Source organism: Pelecanus crispus, chromosome 5 (genome assembly GCF_030463565.1).
Source record: "Pelecanus crispus isolate bPelCri1 chromosome 5, bPelCri1.pri, whole genome shotgun sequence".
Taxonomy (NCBI): domain Eukaryota; kingdom Metazoa; phylum Chordata; class Aves; order Pelecaniformes; family Pelecanidae; genus Pelecanus; species Pelecanus crispus.
Genome location: NC_134647.1, coordinates 41,852,100 through 41,870,860, shown reverse-complemented (window position 1 = coordinate 41,870,860; position 18,761 = coordinate 41,852,100). Strand labels below are relative to the sequence as shown.

Here is an 18,761-nt window from a genome sequence, read left to right as displayed (position 1 = left end):
GGTATTTATCTCTCTCTCTTGCAAAACTGAATTCAGAAGCATATGTCAGAAAGTGAGGAGAGCAGAGGGCAGGAAAAGGAAGCAGCAGACCTTGCAAAAATTATGAGCATGTTTATGAATCCTTCCTATGTGTAAGAAAGGATTCTCCATTTTCATAGTATTTTTAAATTGATTTCTAGTGTTAGAAAATGTTATACATCTCTTAGGGGGAGGAAGAAGCCTCTAATAAGGCCTTACCTGACCTGATGTACTACAAAGCATATAATCTGTAGGTTCTGATCATGTACACAGTCTTGACTGGCTGGAGTTCATATAATTTTCAGGGGTCATTTTCAGGATGCGATGTTCATAAAATGTGATTTTTATAACAGGCTGCTGTACATGTTATGCATCTGCCTGGAAGTAACTAGTCTGAGCACTTGTGAGGAAGTGTGTAATGCTTGAAGAAACAATGGTTCATGTCATTCACTCTAATTTAGGAGAAATTTCACTTGTGTCTAATTTGGCTAGGCATTGTATAGGGGTGTTAGATGTATTTGAGCATACACTGAGAAGCTTTGCAGGGAAAGCAGAGGGGAATGCTTCCCTGTTCTCATAGGGATGTGGTTAAAGAGCTTGTTGAACTGTTGTTTATTTTCCTTGTTCCAGAGAGATGTTTGCATAGTACTTAAATCTGCAATGCAGTGAATTTATTTCCTGTTTTCAAATTACTGGCCTAAAAACTTACTTATTAGGAAGAATATTAGAAAATGGGATTGCTGTGAGCTCCTGCCTTTTCCCAATTTGACCCCAAAAGTGACAGTATTTAAAGATCCTTGTACAGTTTGGGCTATTCAGGATGTATAATTAAGTACCCTGCTGCCTATTCTACTTCATAACAGATTTTCTTCTCTCCAGACCTGTTAAGATGAAAATGAAGATGACCTTAGCATGAAAATAATTTTGTTGTTCAATGAGGAAGAACTCTGAAGTGGGAATAAACTGATACAGTATCAAAGAACACAGTTGTTTGTTTAGTTTATTAATAAATAGTGAATGAGGGTTTTAAGGGTGAAAGTAAAATTACATTAATACCATTGAGCGAGTGCTAAATGCAGAGTATAATATAGAACAGGTTTCTGATTTTTTTTTTGATTGTTACCTAAGGTTTTGACTGTTGATACTCCTGCCTCCTCAAGCCTCTAGGAAAGCTGGCAAGTACAGGCTTGTTTTTTCCACAAATACATGAACCTCAAAGCAAATAATCTAATTTTTTCTAAAATACTTATTATGCTTCCTTAAGCAGGATTTCCATTTGCCAACTACTGTGCTCTAGGCTGGTGATTTTTCTTCACACAGGAATGTTATGGTCACCATTATAAATGCAAACTTCCTGAGACTAGATTTGAAGTGTGTATTTGGGGAGGAAGAAGAGTCCTGCTAAACTTGCGGATCTTTGAAAAATTTGCTGTCTGGTGGAAATGCAAGTTCATTGGAAAGTTCCCAATGTTGTGCAGAGAAATTATGAACTGAGAAGTGGTTCAGAAGAGGCAGTCTACTAAGAAAATGCATGGCATTTGGTACTGAAATGCAGAGAGCTTTCCAGTCTTGCCTGCATTGGTGAAGCATGTCTTCTTCTATCCTTGTTGGTGATACTGCCAAGGCAGTTGAAGTGTAGGCAAAAAGCCTCATGCTCTGAAAAGGAGCACTGGGAAGTTCTGAATACAGCAAACAAGAATGCATGGAGATTAGTTGTATTGTATTCAGCTTGTCTTCCAATTTTGGCAAATCTATATGGTAAACATGATTTGACAGCATTTTTCATCCTGAAAGTGTTCTGTGTTCAGATCACTTGTAATGAGACTTGACTTAAATGGGTCAGGAATTCAAGACTCATTACACTCCTTGGTCCTGTCCCCACAGCACTGGTTTTGTTTGCACTGCTGGGAAAGAAGAAGCTGCCGAGTACCCTGGCCATACCCCAAACACCCCTTTTCCCTTGCCAGGCAGCTTTTCCTGGGCACGTGCTGCAGAGGGCTCTGGGGGCACTCAGCACAGCTTTTCCCTGGCATGTTTGTGTGTGTGTAGCTGTGTGGCTTGGCCAAAACCTGGCAGTGCATATCTAAATGTTGGGTGTTTGCCTTTCTCATCTAAATTCTGTTTTTTCCTTTTTCTGTCTGTAGAAATATTATGGTCTGGATACTAAATGGGGAGACATCGAGCAATGGATGGTAGGCCTCAATCAATGTAGCTAAGCAACTTTTACATGTTGAAGTTTTGTATAGTTCATAGAGTTTGAAATACCACAAAGTAGGCATTTTCATGTATTGGAAACATGAATTCCACTCCTATCACAAGGATTCTTGCAGTCCACATCAATACCTGAAATGTGGCTTACGATCAGCTTAAAACTGGCAAGGGTTTGGTTGAGCCATCTCTTTTTACAGACCTCTGTCTCCACCCTGTCACTTGAAGATTAGTTTAGCATATAGACCCAATAAAGCCAGCTGTGACACAAGGAATCTACGTACTCATTTTGCTTCTTGTGGATTTTGTTACAATTTGAGTCTTCTCACATCTGTCTTCAGTTAGATTTTGGGCAAGTTTTATCCATGCTGCTTCAGTTACTTCTACTTACTGGTCCAGGGGCACTGTTCACATGCATTATTACTGCTACGGTGCCAATGCTTGCTTTTTCCAGAAATGCAACGTACTGGATTTTACCATTAGCTAAGCCAGTGAAGTTGATACCAGATATAGACTTGTCCATTAGCAACATCGGACTGTTTTAACACCCATTATATAAGATGAAGAAGTTGCTAAAGGGCTGGAAGCCAGTGGCTTCAAATGTCTTTCAAACATAAGTGATTTCATAAACTTACTAATGATGCCAGATGAAAACTGTTGTTTGTGGCCTTGCCCTACAAGCTGAGAAGTGCACACTGAAAAAGGCAAAACCAAACATCTGACTTCCAGTGTGGAAAATAACTTTTCAAACTCCCTGGCTTCCTTGACCCTTGATAATTAATGGGCATAAATGCTGGTTTGCTCTGTGCCTTCTTGAAAGCCTGCTGCCATATGGACCAACCATCCACCCAAGATGCTCCAATCTCATGGATAAACTATTAAGTCTCTTCAAATCCTTGCTTGGTGAGCTTAGCTCCACCTTACTAGCAATGCCCTTGCTTAGAAATCAGTTCACCTGTGAGAACCATTAACTACAGCATTGAAACTTTTTTTTTTTACCCCTCCTGTGTTCTATCACTGTTTCTAAACTCCCTGTAAAATCAGTTTGTTAAAATCAGTTTGTTGAAACATAATACATCCTACAGCATTTCCAGCATTAACACAGCCTTTGGCCTGCAAAAGGCAGTGATGCTGGTGTGTTGCAGAGCACAGGTGCTTTTGGTCTGAAGCAAGGGGCCAGGCTGTGCCCCTCTGGGATACTCACTAGAGAGAGACCATTGCCCTGCCACCTTATTTCAAATAGAAGATTCTTGAGATTTATTGTGAAGGACTGCAAACTGGAAAGCTTAATTACAAAAGCACTGTAAGTATACTGATTCCCAGATGTAGAGAGATGCACTTGAAACATTTTTTTTGAGATAGTAATAAGGGCATCACTGCATACAGTTTTCTGCAAAAGTAATAAAAGTGTGTAGCAGAATAAAACAGAGGGTAAGAAAGTTGGGGTCACAAATGAGGGCAAAAGGGTTTTTCTGACTTGACAGGGTGTCACCTTCCATTGTTTGGTTTAACCTTGCTGACTCCTATACATTGCTCAAGTTCACTGTGTCTTTCTGATAGCGCTCTGTTGGTGTATCTGTCCTTTCAACACTTCACTCTTTTTTTTTTTTTTTTTTTCCTTGCTGCCTTGGTAGGAAGACAGTGAGCGTTACTCCCGTAGAGCCCGAAGAAATGCCTCGGTTAGTATCTACTTTTGCTTTTTCTTTTTAGCTAGACACTTCAAATTAAGAAAACAGGCATGTATAAGGCAGTTCCTTTTTAAAAGAAAAAACAAGCCCCCCCCCACCCCAGGCAAGTGAAAACACCAAAGCCACTTCCTGACTTCTCTGCCCCTCTCTCCAGTCACTCCGGGGAGCTTTTGCAAATGTGCTAGAATAAAGGGGGGCAGGGGGTGGAAGGTGGGGAAATAACCTGCTTGGAATGTTTAATGTTTGTTTATTCAGACAGTGGGCCAAGAGCATAGCAAGGTTGTCATTTGTCCTGTAGTGAAATGCCTGACAGCGTTTCTTGGTCAGGGTATGATTTAATTTACTTTCTGCTTATAGTTTTAATGCAATTCTTTTTTAAAGATATTTATTTTGTATGTCTTTTCTTTCTTTCTGTACCATCAAAGCCATTGGCATTTACCTCACTGCCTGTTACTTGTGTTCTTTTCATTGTTTTCTTGTCTTTATACTTTCTTTTGATAGGCTTCGGATGAAGATGAGCGCATGTCAGTGGGTAGCCGTGGAAGCCTGAGGGTTGGTAAATTGTACAATTTAAGTGTGCATGTGTGTGTACTGATGTTGCTGTCCCCCTGTACCACCAGCCTGGTTATAGTACTCTGATAATGCCCTTCCAAGGTCTTGACGTGTTCTATGTTCAAGGCATATGGGTTTGTTTGTGGTCCCCCCCCCCCCCAAGTACATGTAGGTCAATAATTCTTTCAACCAGGGGAATTGTCAGATTTGTATGCACGGTGCAGGAACACCAGCAGAGCATGCGACTCTGTAGAAACCTTTCTGGTAAATGCTGTTCTCCGTTACTGCTGCAGGAAGTACTTAGCCAAAACATTAGTATATGCAGTTTTTTCTTGTATGCACCTGTAAGTTCCCCTGTTTCATTACTGATATTGAGAATTTGGGAAGAGAAAGTGCTAGCTTACTGCATGATCAATGTTTAGCTCAGGAAACCAAAAGTAAATTATCAGTGAAAATGAGTCTTGAGTGCTGTGGAATTGCATGTGAACGCTCTCCTCAGAGCTGCTTTAGAGATGCTTGAAATTAATCTGCAGACTTGAGTTTTGTGGAGGGAGCGATTAGTAGAGCAGAGTGCTGTAGTGCACCAGTACTCATCTATAGAAAAAGTTCATTTTTTTCCTCAAAATATCCATACAGTATTTTTTCCAGATAATACACCTGTGTGAATCTTAACTCCATTCTAGCATAGATGTAATTAGCTCTTGTAATTGCGAAGACAGTTTAAGCAATTTAGTAGTTGTGAATGGCTAATGCTACTGTCTCAGCATGTGTTGATAGTCTTCAGAAGATGATCAGAGCTTACTGCTTCTGAGACCTATGGAGAAGCATTCAGCTAACCACAAAACTGAAACAATCCATAACAGCGCTATGGAGGCAGCTCTCGGCAGTCCTGACCCTGATTCAGCTGTGACCAGTTTGTGTTTGGAGTCATTTGTGTTGAAAAAGGTTGTGTTTGAGAAGAATTTGTTCTTCTACAGATATTGTTCCTAACTCATAAGTAGTGCTAGTTCTGTGGTTAAGCTGGATGATCATTTGTATTTTTATAGAACAAGAAAGACCTGTATCATTCATAGCAGGATCTTTATTTGTAATCCTTGGTTTCTGGCTTCTTTGGAGATTTCATGTCATACAATTACTGTTTTTTTCCTCCTTAAAAAACTTGCTAGTAACTATCTAGGCTAGAACTAGCTTTTTTTCCTGACAAAGTATCCACCAAGGAACAGGACTGAGTAAAACGCCTCATATGCCTCTAGAAGAGTTCTGGAAGATGGTGGTGGGGGGAGTTACTACTGCAGAGCCTGCTCAATGATTCCTAACGGAGATCACTGTAAGATAGCGTAAGATGTACTTAATTTTAAGTGTTGCCTTGTTCCCTTTTTAGTGGAATCCTTATTACTACTTATGAAATGCTGTTAAAATCTTTAAGACTTCAAACTTATTCAATTGCTTTTCCAAGGTAGAAGGTGCCTTAAAACTCCAAAGATTCAACAAAGAAAAGCTTATCTTCATAGCTCAATGTGAAAACCGATGTTTATTTTACTTAAACTTGGACATGTCTATGAAAGTGTGTTTTGGAGGGGAAAAATCTCTAGATCAGTTGAAATGTCAATTCTTTCTATTTAGAAGGTGATTACAATACAAATAGGTTGTTTAACTGTGGCTATAACAGCGTGTCCCTTGATACGGCCACATGCAAGTACACTGGCACTGTATTTATAGCAGGAGCCCTGTTCATCTGAAATACCTTCTGTTCATGGAAACCCACTACTGATTCCTTTTGATGTGTTTTTGTAATATGATCCTGCATTTTATTGTTCTGTATTTAAACAGTAGAAGCCTTGCATTCTGTTTCCTCACCATCCCTTGAGAAGAAGCTTTTCTGACCCCTTTTTTCCCCAGAGCAGCCAGTCTCTGGGCTGCCAGCGTGCCTTCAGGCTGCAATAACTGCTGCTGGTCTGGTGAACAGTGGTCTCCAGATGGTTTATGGGATGGCCCATAAATACCTAATACTTTTGCAAAGAATATCCTTTTCTGACAGAAGGATGTGGTAGAAACTTTTCACCCTGGTGTTTCTAGTGATGTTGCACAGACATCATAAAGTAGCGTTTGGTGAATATTCTTATGTAAGCTGACACTTGGGCATGCACAGGAAAAGAGTTTTGACAGAGCTTCCTTCCCCGATCCAAGTGTCACTGGGATTGTAGAAGAAAGAAAATGTTTGCTAGTCTGAACTGAAATTGACCCTTATACATCTTCTAGTTGTTTTATTCACAATGAATTGATAGAACATACATTGATCATTTTCCTAGCGTGGGCTTAAAGTAGATGCTTTTAATAGTTTGACCACATCTCTCTCTGGCTATCTCTGAGGGTTTGGCTCTTGCTGTGTGTCTCTTCAAAGCAACAAAGTAAAAAAAAAAATCCTAAAAAAACCCTAAAAAATTACCTCTAAGGACTAGAGTTCAGTTTGGCTTCTGAGCTATTTTAGTGTGAAGAAAGCACCAAAAATATTGCCTTGTGTCCACAAAGGATTTATAAATGTAGTCAGTCATCTCTTTTTTTTGGATATTTGAAGGCTCCTTCCATAGTTGCAGGATGCCATTGTAATTGGTCTACAAGACTTCCATTTTCTGAAAATTGATGTTACGTCTTTGGCAGTCAGGCTCATTGCACTGTGGAGGGCTGATGGTGTTAGGGGTTGCTTTTTGAAGCTATGCTTCTTTTCTGTACAGAAAGTTTTCAATTAAATGAGCCAATATCAGAAATGTATTTCTCCCTAAAACTTTACCACCCTACTAATCTGTGTGGGTTTTACTCTCGATTTTTTCCTGGAATATTTTCTAAGTGGATGTCTGAACTGCAGGCACCAGAGATCTGCTGAGCTAACTTTTGGGGAGCTGGCCTGGATGCTTCTGGCAGAGCAACCATCAACATGGACTGTAAAACCACCTGAGATGTGGATTAGACCTGGCTAGCAAACTGATTTAAGCTCCACAGCTGTGACTATACTGCAAACAGCGGCCTAGTGTGTTGATATAGTGCTAGCTTGAGTATATGTCCACCTCCTGCAGGCAGACCTTCAGCTGTGATGAAGGGGCATCTTTAGCTTTTCTGTGGCACATCCTGAACCCATCAAAGTGTTCTGCCTCTCTTGTTTCAGAAGTTCTGCAGCTTGGTTCTTTATCACACAGTTTTTTCCTAGGGAAGCCCAGTAACATCATCCTGGGTTTGTTGAGAAACTTGAGCTTCTCTTCAGTCTCTTTTCTACTGCAGGTGTCCTTCTCCCACTTCACAGCTGGCTGTCTCTAATCTGAGATCATCCAGCATGAAATACTGTTGTGTTATTAATCACTCGTGATGGAGTTGGTGCATTTTCCTTGTTCTGTTCGCTTGACAAAGTTCCTGACTCCTGGCTTTGTGCAAGAAGTCCTGCATTATCAAAGTTCTGTAGGTGGGATTTACATCTCTCTGTTTGGTTTTTTTTGGTTTTGTTTTTTTGTTTGTTTGCTTGTTTTGTTTTGGCGGATTCTTTTGATTGCCATAACTTGCTTCAGTGTTTTCTTTTGTATTCTGATTTTTCTTTCCTCTCATGCCCTGACAGTCTCATTTGGAATATGCAAGCACCTACCCAGTGGTGAGAATATTCTGCAAGTTGCAGTGTGTGTTTAAAAACTAATCATGAAGAAGCAGCTAACCTCAATTGCGATAGCTGATCTGAGATAAGGGATGATCTAAAATGATCCTGAGGCACTTTGTGGTCTGTGATGTAAAGATGCTACTTCCCTGCCTGCTGCTCTGACGCAGTTCAGATGAAAAGTGCTGAATGATTAGAGAGCTCTAACGTAGGTCTAGTTCAGTAGTTATCATAGGACAGAGCAGAATAGCTTTTGTTTCCCTGAACAGACTTTTTCTGTTACAGTCTGTCCATCATTTGACCAGGTACATCTGGTTTTATTTCGGCATAAATCTGGAAAGGAAAAAAACTCTCACAAACTCACTCTGAATAGACCTGGCAAAGGTGACAGGACAAATACGCTGCCTACCAAAGCTGCAGCTAGTGTATTGAGCTGTTACCTTTGCTTTGGAGGATAAAATCAAACTCTGTAGGTAATAAGAAGACAGGAACAAGTATTTGCATTGAACACATTGAGATAAAGCTGACTCTTGGAAGAACAGAAAGGGCACGGAAGGGAGAATGAGGACTGGGACTTTAAGCTCAGTTTAAAAAATTTCCTTGTACTCTTAACAGTGCTGTCTTGTGGTAGCGCTGTGTTGAAATAGAGGTGTCAGTTTCTGCAGAAAGCAAACTGTGGGAAGCAGTTTTATAGACTCTAGCTTTTTCACTCCCCTTCGTTCCCTGTGCTATTTCAAATTAGGAGTGCAATGTATCTATTTGTGAGTGACCTATATACAGAAATAGTTCAAACACATTTGGATTTTGCAAGAATGTATTGATGTAGTAAGCATAGACAGCTGGTAGCTCTTTTAATTGACTTAACCCAGCAAGTGTGAGTGATTTTAAGTGTGGCTACTAAATTTAACAGTCCTATCATCACTTTTAACAATATTCTTTAATAACTGGTCATTTGACTTTGAGATTTGATTTTTTTTATGTGTGCTTACTGAGCAGTGTTGTGTAGACATGGAAGAAGATTGGACTGATGTTTTTGCATGTTGATATGCATGCCTGGCTGTGGATGAGTGCACAAAAACTCATTGATCTTTTCATCCTGCATTCTTAATCTCACTGCAGGCTGGATTAGAGAATGAGAGGACCAAAAAGAAGAACTACTCCAAAGCAGTATGTATCTTGAGTAACGTGTCTCAAAGAGGTTTTTGCATACAAAACCACTGTGAGAGGACAGGAGAATATGTGCAAGTATGTTGGCTGCAAAGGCTCACCAGCCTGATGTCAAGGATGTGGTGTAACTATCAGGACTTGTTAGGTCTGCAAGAATATTAAGTATCACTTCATCTGCAAAATGTGGTATAATCCAACACTTACCTCAGTGTTGTACCTAAAAAGCATCTTGAAAAACTCAAAACCTAACTTGAGCTTTAATATTACACAGAAATAGGTAATACTGATAGACTATATATGTAGTAAAGGCTGTATCTTTTCATAAAGGTAGTGTAAATCGAATATATATGTAGTAAAGGCTGCATCTTTTCATAAAGGTAGTTCTGCATAGTATCAATGCGTTACTAGCACCTGTACAAGTCAGGCACTACTTAGAGCACTTCAAGGCCAAACCTGGATTGAAGGTGAAGTGTAATGTGCTTTCACATGGTGAGGATTTTAGCTGAATCTCATGGGGAGCAACTCCAGGGAGTGAAAGAGTACACAAGAGCGGGCAGAGTGGTCTGCTGGTGCTGTGGAGGGAAGGCTACTCATTGCAGAAAGAGGTTGCCAGGCTGGGTTGGGGTTCTTCAGTACATCAGCAGAGAATTTTCTGAGAAGCAGAAGCTGGATGTGGGATTGAGAAAGAAGCCTGAAGGAGCACTATTAGCCACAGTCTAAGGTAAAAAGTGTCGCAAGTATAAATGGATATAATGGCAATGAGAAAGTTTTCTGCATCCATTAAAAGCAAGAGGAAAACACAGAAAAGAATAGGGTCAATTGCATAATTATGAAGGGAGAACACGTACAATCTGAGTATTTCAGCCTCCCCAGTATACAATTTTATTTGTTCCAGTTTTTGTGAAGCTTATGATCAGATGCTTAGTATGTTAACATAGCATAGAACAAAGGTCAGCGAGGTCTGATAAAATTGACCCTGCTCGTCAGGAGCTGTCTGGAGCATTTGCCTTCAAAAATATGCACTGGTGAAGTCTCTGGAGAGGATGGGTCATAGTGACAAGGGAAATGACCTGACCTATGGGGCTTTGGCTTGAAATCTGAAAGATACAGGGCAAATCAGATACATTTAGAAGTGTCTGAAATATAAAGTGACAAACACTTCACCTGGGTTTGTGGAAAATGAATCATGACAATTCAACTTAATTTCCCTAAGCAGGGTAATTATTTAAGGGCGTAAAGGAAAAGCATTATATGTGACTATAACTTGACTATAAGGCTCTTGGCATGTCTCTACGTGACATTAAATGAAACCTTGGGCAAGATCAAGTTTTTGTAAAAGAAATGCACAGTTAGTTGAGAAATAACTCTGTTAGAAAATGAGACAGCTGGAAAGGATCTCATCTGGTCTATTCCCATCTAAGACAGCATCATCTGTTTTTAAAGGGGAGAGCAGTTCTACAGAAGTCTGTATTGCCTAGCTGTCTAAGTACAGGGAGTGAAGGCAGTTTCGTGCAAGGTTATGCAAGAATGCATGCAAGAATAAAAATACTGATGATGAATAGGAGACAACTTGTCAAAACTGAGTAATAGTAAAAATAAATGAGGAATACCACATTTGAGAAAAATGAAATACACTATTGCAAAGTAAGGAATTCTGCACAGGAATGGTTCAGATAATGATCTGAGGTTACATTTAGTCAGTATTACCTTGCTGAAAAAAGGCAAACTTAATTCATGTGTGTAGTAATGAAAGGGGCAGTGGAGGTAATTGGTCTGTATGGTGCTATTGAGCCTGCAGCTGGATTGTTGGCTTCAGTTGCTGAAGATTAATTTTAACCATTCTTCAGGAAAATGGTAGAGGATTTCAAGGAGCCTGAAAAAAACCTAGTAAAACCAGGAAAGAACCCAAACTGTATGAGAAGGCTATAGCAGTGTTTCAAATCAGTTCTTCTTGAAAAAAGAAACTGGATGTTGGCCCTCCGTTTGTGGTGATCATATTGCATTTCAGTAGAGAATCTAAGCTTTTCCCAGAAGTTGCTTTACCAGCTTGGGTCTAAACTAGTTTTGAAGTTAATTTGTTTAATTTTTCATGGAAGCCACTGTATAGTAGATGATAAATATTTTGCTTGGAAACTGATTCAGATTGCATTTAGTGGATTTTGATTTTGTGAATGCATTAAAACTTGGACTTCAAAGCTTAATTTGAATAGAAATTCTAATTAAATTTCCACTAAAAAAGCCCACCCCAAATACACAGGGTGCTTCCTCATTTTCGATGTTAAACCAGGCCGCATTGTGAATTGATTGAGAAATCTGAACTTCTAATGGTATTGATTGAGGTGACTTTTGGGTCTATCCTCTTTTCTTCAACATCATGTTTCCAGACTAAAAACTGCATCGTAGTAGTGATCATTTCACTTTATTCCTGACCCTGCTGCCATAGGGACTTGAAGCACCTCACCCTTCTTGTGAAACCCTTGTTCTGAGCCTGTTTGGTTTTTCTCCTTTGAAAGAAAACACCTTAATGACAAGGCAGGCTATTGAGCATGACAGAGCACAGCTGAACCCACTGAAATCTCTTGTTAGTCTCTGGACTGCCACACAAAATACTGGGATGTGGCAGATGGTCACGGTCTGGGTTTAATTTTGATGTAACTGGGGAAAGCTAAAAAGAAGAGATTTCGTACAGCATTGCATGTTTACTAAACTGAATTTCTCAGTTTCTCTCTTAGAATTAATTATTTTGCTACAATTTACTGCTTTTTAATTGCTTAGCTGCCAGAGGTGTAAGTAACTACAGTGATAAACTTCTTTTATTGTATTCTCATCTTTAGTGCCCCCTTTTTGTCCTGTGTTCCCTTCAGAGAGCATTTGAACATGCAGGTGCTATAGTGCAGTAATAACAGGGGAAGCAAAAGTGTTCCTCAAAAGAAAAACAAAAAAAAGGGTCGAAAAAGGCAAGCAGCAGTATCCTTGACGTTTTTGGCTGGTACACAGGCACTGGCAGACACACAAATGTTCATGTCCTCATGTTTGAAATCATGACCTAATCCTGCACTTCTCCTGTTCCTGGTGTATCTGTGAAAAGTTCTGTCTCTGCCTTTGCTTTTTGTAAGTGATGACTTTTGCTAAAAATTCCCTTTTGGGTCTGTGTCAATTTTTTTCTCTTTTTTTTCTTTTTCTTTTTCTTTTTCTTTTTCTTTTCCTTCCATAACAGACCAATGGTTATGAGGAAGACGTGTATGGATCATCCCAGAGTAGAAAGTCTAGCAGGGTTAGTAGATGATTTATATTGCTATAAAATCTATTGCTCTATGTAATGGGATTAAAGCTAATGAGCAAATTCTTTTCTGTGGTAAAGCAGGTTTTTCCTGTCTTGCATATTGTGTGTTTTGCAGTTTGTCAGATGCAGAGGTGCAGCAATAAGCTGTCTTAAAGAACCACCCCCCCCCAAAAAAAAAAAAAAAAAAAACCCAAACCACCCAACCCCACATGTCTCTGAATTTGGTACAAGTAGAACTTGGAACCCAGAACTGTTTAGCTTGTAAACAAAATTGGGTAAAAGTTAAATTGTGACAAGAAATAGTTTGGCAGCACCTGGCGTGGAGGATTTCCACGTGCTGGACAACAGAACAATTGTTTTCCAGCCTGTGCAACGTGTTCACGTCATGCTCTAACACTGAAACTCCCAAGCTTCACCTAGAATTTAGTCTATGTCTTGAGACTTGCATATGTAGAATGGACTTTGGATTTTGAATTTTCCCCAAATGTATGTTGTTTATTTGAAGTTTGCTTAACTAAATGCTTTTTTTGTCCTTTATAAACTGTATCCTAAGGTTTCTGGAAACTTCCACAGAGGTGAACAGCCAGTGCGTTACTACTTAGCTACTTACCATTCATGTACTTTTATTTCTAGAAATAGTCTTGCAAAAAAAGCTTAATTACTAACTCCATTGTGTGTATGTGGGTCACAGTGTTCCCTTCTGTTCCAGCACAAGTGTTTTGTGTCAATTATAGGAATTAATTGTCCTGCTTTGTTAAATATTGGGGTTTGTGCAAATTATTTAAAGGTATTGTATCAAGCAGAGCGACTTTGGGGGGCAGGGAGGCGAACTGTTTGGTGGTGTTTTTTTTTTCCTTGCCTTTATTTTAACAAAGGCAGACAAAAGCTCAGAGCCTGTTGATCTTTATGCTATCAAGGCTTCTAAAGAAATTTAGTGGTATGCAGACTAAAGCTCTATGTTTAGGGGAAAAATAAACTACTTTTAAGACTCCATTTAGCTAAGTGTTTGAGCAATACTTGCTCAACATGGGATAGGCTTCAGTGAGTTACTTTGTAAGCATGAAGTTAAGCAGGCGCTTGTATAAGTGGTGAAATGGGATCTTGTATTTCATGCCCATTTTAAATTGTTGCTTCCATATGGTTTTATGCATTTAGCTTGTATATGTGGATAAGAGAAAATTAAATACCGATGCTTAAACTGTTAAGAAAACAGTATATCCTGTTGTTGGCACTCTTGCTGAACCACTTGACAGTTTTGAGGAACTTTGTTATGTAGTGCTTCTGACAAATGATGTTCTTATTTTTTAATGACATACTCCAGAGCTCCAAGTACTGCAGGAAAAGCAAAATATCTGTAAGAAAGTCATCCAGGGAAAAGAATTTATTTGGTTTCCATTTAAATAATTTAAAATCATCTTGGTATTGGGGTTTGTAGCATGGAGGTTTAGTGTATGTAGAGCATAATTACAGCAACATCATTAGTTTCTTGCTGTTTTCATTACTAAGTGTAATTCAGATTAATCATTATTTAGAAGGGGAATGAGAGTTTGGTGGGGACTTGGAGTAGCTGATACTCCAAAACTAGTTGATGCCAGTCCAGCTTCCGTTCACCTTTAGGAATACTCTCTCCAAAAACCCCAAACCTAACTGTAAAGATTGCCAAAGTGACAACAAAAAACAGAAGAGAGGCAGGGTTCTTCAGGTCAGGAAGTGATGAGTCTGCTGATAAAGTAGTTGTTTCCAGAATAGGCGTCCAATTTTAAGTTGCAAAATGGAGTGATGTCCACACGGAGATCAGCCTCTGTACGCTGTACTTGCAATATCACAGGTTGATTCCTTAAAAGTTAATAATGCCGTGTGCCTAAGTAGTCCATGTGTGGATTACAAACTCCCTAAGTGGGAATGAAAGTAATTTCTTTAAGCTCAGTTCAGTTTATTCAGTTTTATTTTCAGTGAAAGTCTTTTTTTACTGGCATTCAGGAAGAGTGAGGCAGAAAGGGAGCTAAACTTTTGAGGTTGGACAATGATTTATCCTCAGTATATACCTGTGGGTGTTGTGTCTTATCCACAGATCTGTTTGCCTGCAGTGACAGAAGTTCAGTGTCAAGAACAAACAAGTTTCTTTTTAATTTGCCACAGATCTCCCTCATTTGTAAATTGAGTTAACACCTACATAGTTTATAGTGATGATGCAATTACTAGTTAAGGCTTGTCAGAAAGCTGAGTAATTGCTGACTGCTAGAAGCAGAGTATCTTGGTTATCTAGACCTCCGTAAGAAATGACCAGAGAAGCAGGATGTTAGAGAACAGCTGTAAAGGGAGGTGCTGGAGTATAGCAAAGAAGGTGTGGAGCTCTTTCAGAGCAACCATTCCCACCAGTGTGCACGCATCCATGGGAAAAGAAGGAATCTAAACAGTGCCTAGGAGGTCTTTGAAAATACCTTTGCAACTCGTGTGTTGTTGCAGGGCTAGTTACAGGAGACTTGAGCGAGCACAGAAGTCATTTCACAAGGGCGGGTATGCAGGGAGGTAGCGTTTCCTCCCTCACCTGCACGCTGGCTGCAGCAGCCTGTGCTCGCTCCTAAGCCTGCCTTCCTGGTGTGGCTTTAAACCCTGCCTGCTTGGCTCGGGGCTGCATCTGTCCCTGCTGCGGCAGACTACCTATTTTATCACATTTTACATGTGCTTTTAGGCTGCTGTTTTTCAGAAAAGAAGGAAAATACAGTGTCTTCCTAGTATGCCTGTATTTTTCTTGATTCCTTTGGCTTTGAGATGCATAATGTCTTATATATGGATTTCCAATCTGCATTGAAAACAGACCTTGATTTGCAAATTAAAATATCCCTGTATCTTAAAAACAGCTGTTTATAACAATTTAAGTTGTTCATTATATATTGTTGCGTGCTTCTAAAGCTTTTGGGAAGCCAAAATAATGAGTTCAACTCAGTATTATAAATATCCTGCTGCTGTCAGCCTTCCTGCACCCTGTCAAGCCCTGCGTTCCAGCTTTGTGTTGAAGGGTTTGTGCAGCGGAAATTCTCACAGATAATAGACAACAGCAGAAAAGCTGAGCTGGCATCCTATGCTCCAGTACAGGTGCTGGGGGAAATGAATGGAGGTGCTGTATATCACACTAGATAAATAAAGTAGTATTTTGGAGGGTAAGGGTGATTTTAAGTCCACTGGAGTTGTCCGTCACTCACTATTGGTACTTTTGGTATTTAACTTGGAGTTGAATTAAGATCTTCCCACTCTTGGGGAGACCAAATAGGTGGACCGAAAGTGCAAGGTTGGCTAGATGCTAGGTAGGAAGCTGCATAAAAGCAGGTATTTAATTTAGGCAGTCTTACTTCTTACAGAAGTTTTTTCTTTGCATTCAGTCTTGCCATATCTGACAGTGGGCTGCTCACTTTTCCTGATGGGCACACCCAACAGTTTTGGTCCCTGGCTTTGCTCTCTGTCTCCCAGCAGAGTTGTCCTGACACCTTCTCCTGCATCTCTTGTGGGTTTAGCTTACAGGTTATAAACTCCGCAAGAGCTCAGAAGGAAGCTGACCTACTCTCTGACCAATATGTTTTTCCAGTGCTTGATGGGCGTGGCAATCTACTCTATTGTCCGCAGTGGTGGGACTGCACGTGCAAAGAAATAAGTCCTGTAAAGCAGGAGCCTGGGTTTTTAGGTATGAAGCTGTGATGCCGCCATTCATTCTGAGTTTGAGCTGGAAGCTACCATTTCCAGCATCTTGTGAAACAGATGTCTGTTCTGTTTTACAGAAGCTGGAAGTATGTTGATAAATACAGCTTCACTTAACTAGAGTTAGGATGAAACTTAGGTGCATGAGCTTTGGGAAATGGGGTCCATCTTCTTCCAAGTCCCATACAAACCATGTCTTTGCAGGATACTGTCATGCTGGGTCATAGCATTAAGAAGGGAGGAGGGGGTGTGAGGGTTTGAAGCCTTTTCAGTAGAAAATAAACAAAATGTGTATTCTGTGTGTAAGGTGCTGTAGGGATAAAGGAAAGGGCTTTTGTTTATTTAAAAAAATCTTTGTCTTACAAATGGAAAAGGCACACAATTTTCACACATCCTCCTATGTCTAATGCAGTTTCCTTAATGCAGTTATTTCTTCTTTTTGCAAAGACCACTTTGACTCCTTGCTATTTGCAATCACCTAATTTACTTTTTGCTTCTTATTTAAAGGAATTTAGCCTTTCATGTTACGAAGCTGAGTTATCAACGGGTTTTTTTGTTTGCTATTAATGCAGGCTTCCTACTACTCTGATCTGGGTCTTCACAACAGCGGCTATGCCTCCACATCTCAACCTTCTCCCCAAAATGGAAACTGGGTTTGTTGCCCTCTGGCTTTACCTGGCCTGGACTTGTTCTGACTTCATTTGGATAATACAACCTCGTGTACTTAGGAAGGAATTTGGACCAATTGCCAAGACTGTCTGTAGCTCTTAGTAAAACTTAAAAAAACAAAAACAAAACAGACCTTTTAAGATTGGAGTGAGTAATGGAAAGCTGTTTTAAAATGAGCACAATTCATTTTCCTTTGCTGCTCCTCCCTTTCCTACAGTTATTTTGTTTGCTTTTGGCTTCAGCTGGTCTGGAAAAAATAAGGGAAATCTTAATTATCTGAAGTTCTCTATTCTGTTTGAGGCAATTCTCTGCTGACCATGTCAGCCTAGCAAGCTTAAGACAATCCAGTCTGTATAAAATGAAATTACAAGCAAGTAATTCACAGACTGCTAGAAGAAAATCACTGAAGCTTCAAAATCACCCTGGAGGTTGGATTGTCCTCTGCGGGTGGAAGTCCAGCGCTAGCAAAGCAGTGCTTGAGCAGTGGTCTGCAGCCTGTCCTGCCCGACGGGGAGCAGCACGAGGAGATTGCCTGGTGCTCTGTGGTGGCGGGCGATTGGGGGCACTGCAGATGAGCGGGCTGACTTGCAGCAGCACATTGTCTGCAAGCTGTGGGCTGGAGACCACTGCTGGAGTATCTCTTGCACCTAATTATGCCAGATACATTGATACAGATACAGTGAACTTAATTGCTGCATCTTGTGAATGATGATTACTAACAGCAAAGGCATTTGTTTTATGGTGCTCTGACTTAACTACTCATAATTTTGTCCTGAATTACTTGGGTTTTCTTTGCATTTTTTTAATAATAGAATACATGAGAGATGATCTTTCAGATGTGTGAAACACTTAAAACGTATATCTGACAACACTTCTGTCTTTGTATGTAGCTTTTTCTGGCTTTGGTTGAAGTTAGGAGAAACACCATTTCTGGCTGCTATACACAAATGTGTGTGAGACAATAACAACTTAACAACCTAAAATTAAATTATACCATTTTGCTTTTGCATACAGTTGTGTCCTCCCTTCCTGTAGGAAACGCACGTGTCTGCCTGGTATTCTTAGTCTTTGGGAGTTGAGATCTAATGCTTTTATGGCGCAGATGACTAACACCCTCTGTACTGGGTTTCCTTCTGTTGTAGTTTAATAATCCTAATATCTTATCAAGATGGTTAATTCTGCTGTAGGCACCTTTGTTTCATTTTCTATGCAAAAAAGTTTTGTGCTTGTCTTCCTCAGCCCTCCTTGCTGTACAGCGATGCCCAGCCAGCCAGAAGTTACAGGGTTTGTTGTACTAATGCTCTAAACACAAATACCAAAGCCACTCACCTTCAGCCATGCATATGTTGTCTCTTACCTCTGTAGTTCCTGTTGGGTCCATTTATTTCACAGTTTGGTGTCTGATCCATCTGAATGCATGTGTGCAATGCTGTTTGTACAGACCTGGGTTTGCTGGTCCTTCCTTTTATTCCCGTTGGAACTGTGCAACCACTGCTCCTGGGGTTGTGATACTGCCACAGGCTTCTCTCTGGATGGAGGCGGTTGTCTTCATTTTGATTTATTAGCTGCAACATACAGGAGCAGGCCAGAGATAGGCAACATCAATTCTTTCTGGCTGTGTAACAGCTAACAAAACTCTGTTTAAAACATTTTTGTAGGCAATTTCCACTCTTCTTTTTTAACCTTTAAAATGAGCATCTCTCAGATTTTATTCTCAGTGCTTAAAGGCAGAGTTTCCTGTGTTTCCTGAGCCAGACATTTATGTGCTAAACTAGAGCCAGAGTCTTAGAATATGCATCTTCCTCCTTTTTTATTAATTGGTAAACTGGCTAGTAAGTGAAATTCATCA

At 40.0% G+C, this 18,761-nt stretch overlaps 1 protein-coding gene across 1 annotated transcript in view; it reads left to right on the top strand.

Moving 5' to 3' along the window:
- The window catches only part of LRRFIP1 (LRR binding FLII interacting protein 1), a 113,097-nt gene that overhangs the window by 59,870 nt on the left and 34,466 nt on the right, over positions 1 to 18,761 (top strand). Inside the window, exons 4-8 of the mRNA XM_075711187.1 lie at positions 2,163 to 2,210; positions 3,861 to 3,905; positions 4,416 to 4,466; positions 12,485 to 12,541; positions 18,152 to 18,196. Of these exons, the coding sequence (XP_075567302.1) occupies positions 2,163 to 2,210; positions 3,861 to 3,905; positions 4,416 to 4,466; positions 12,485 to 12,541; positions 18,152 to 18,196 (246 nt within the window). The remainder of the gene's footprint in view (positions 1 to 2,162; positions 2,211 to 3,860; positions 3,906 to 4,415; positions 4,467 to 12,484; positions 12,542 to 18,151; positions 18,197 to 18,761) is intronic.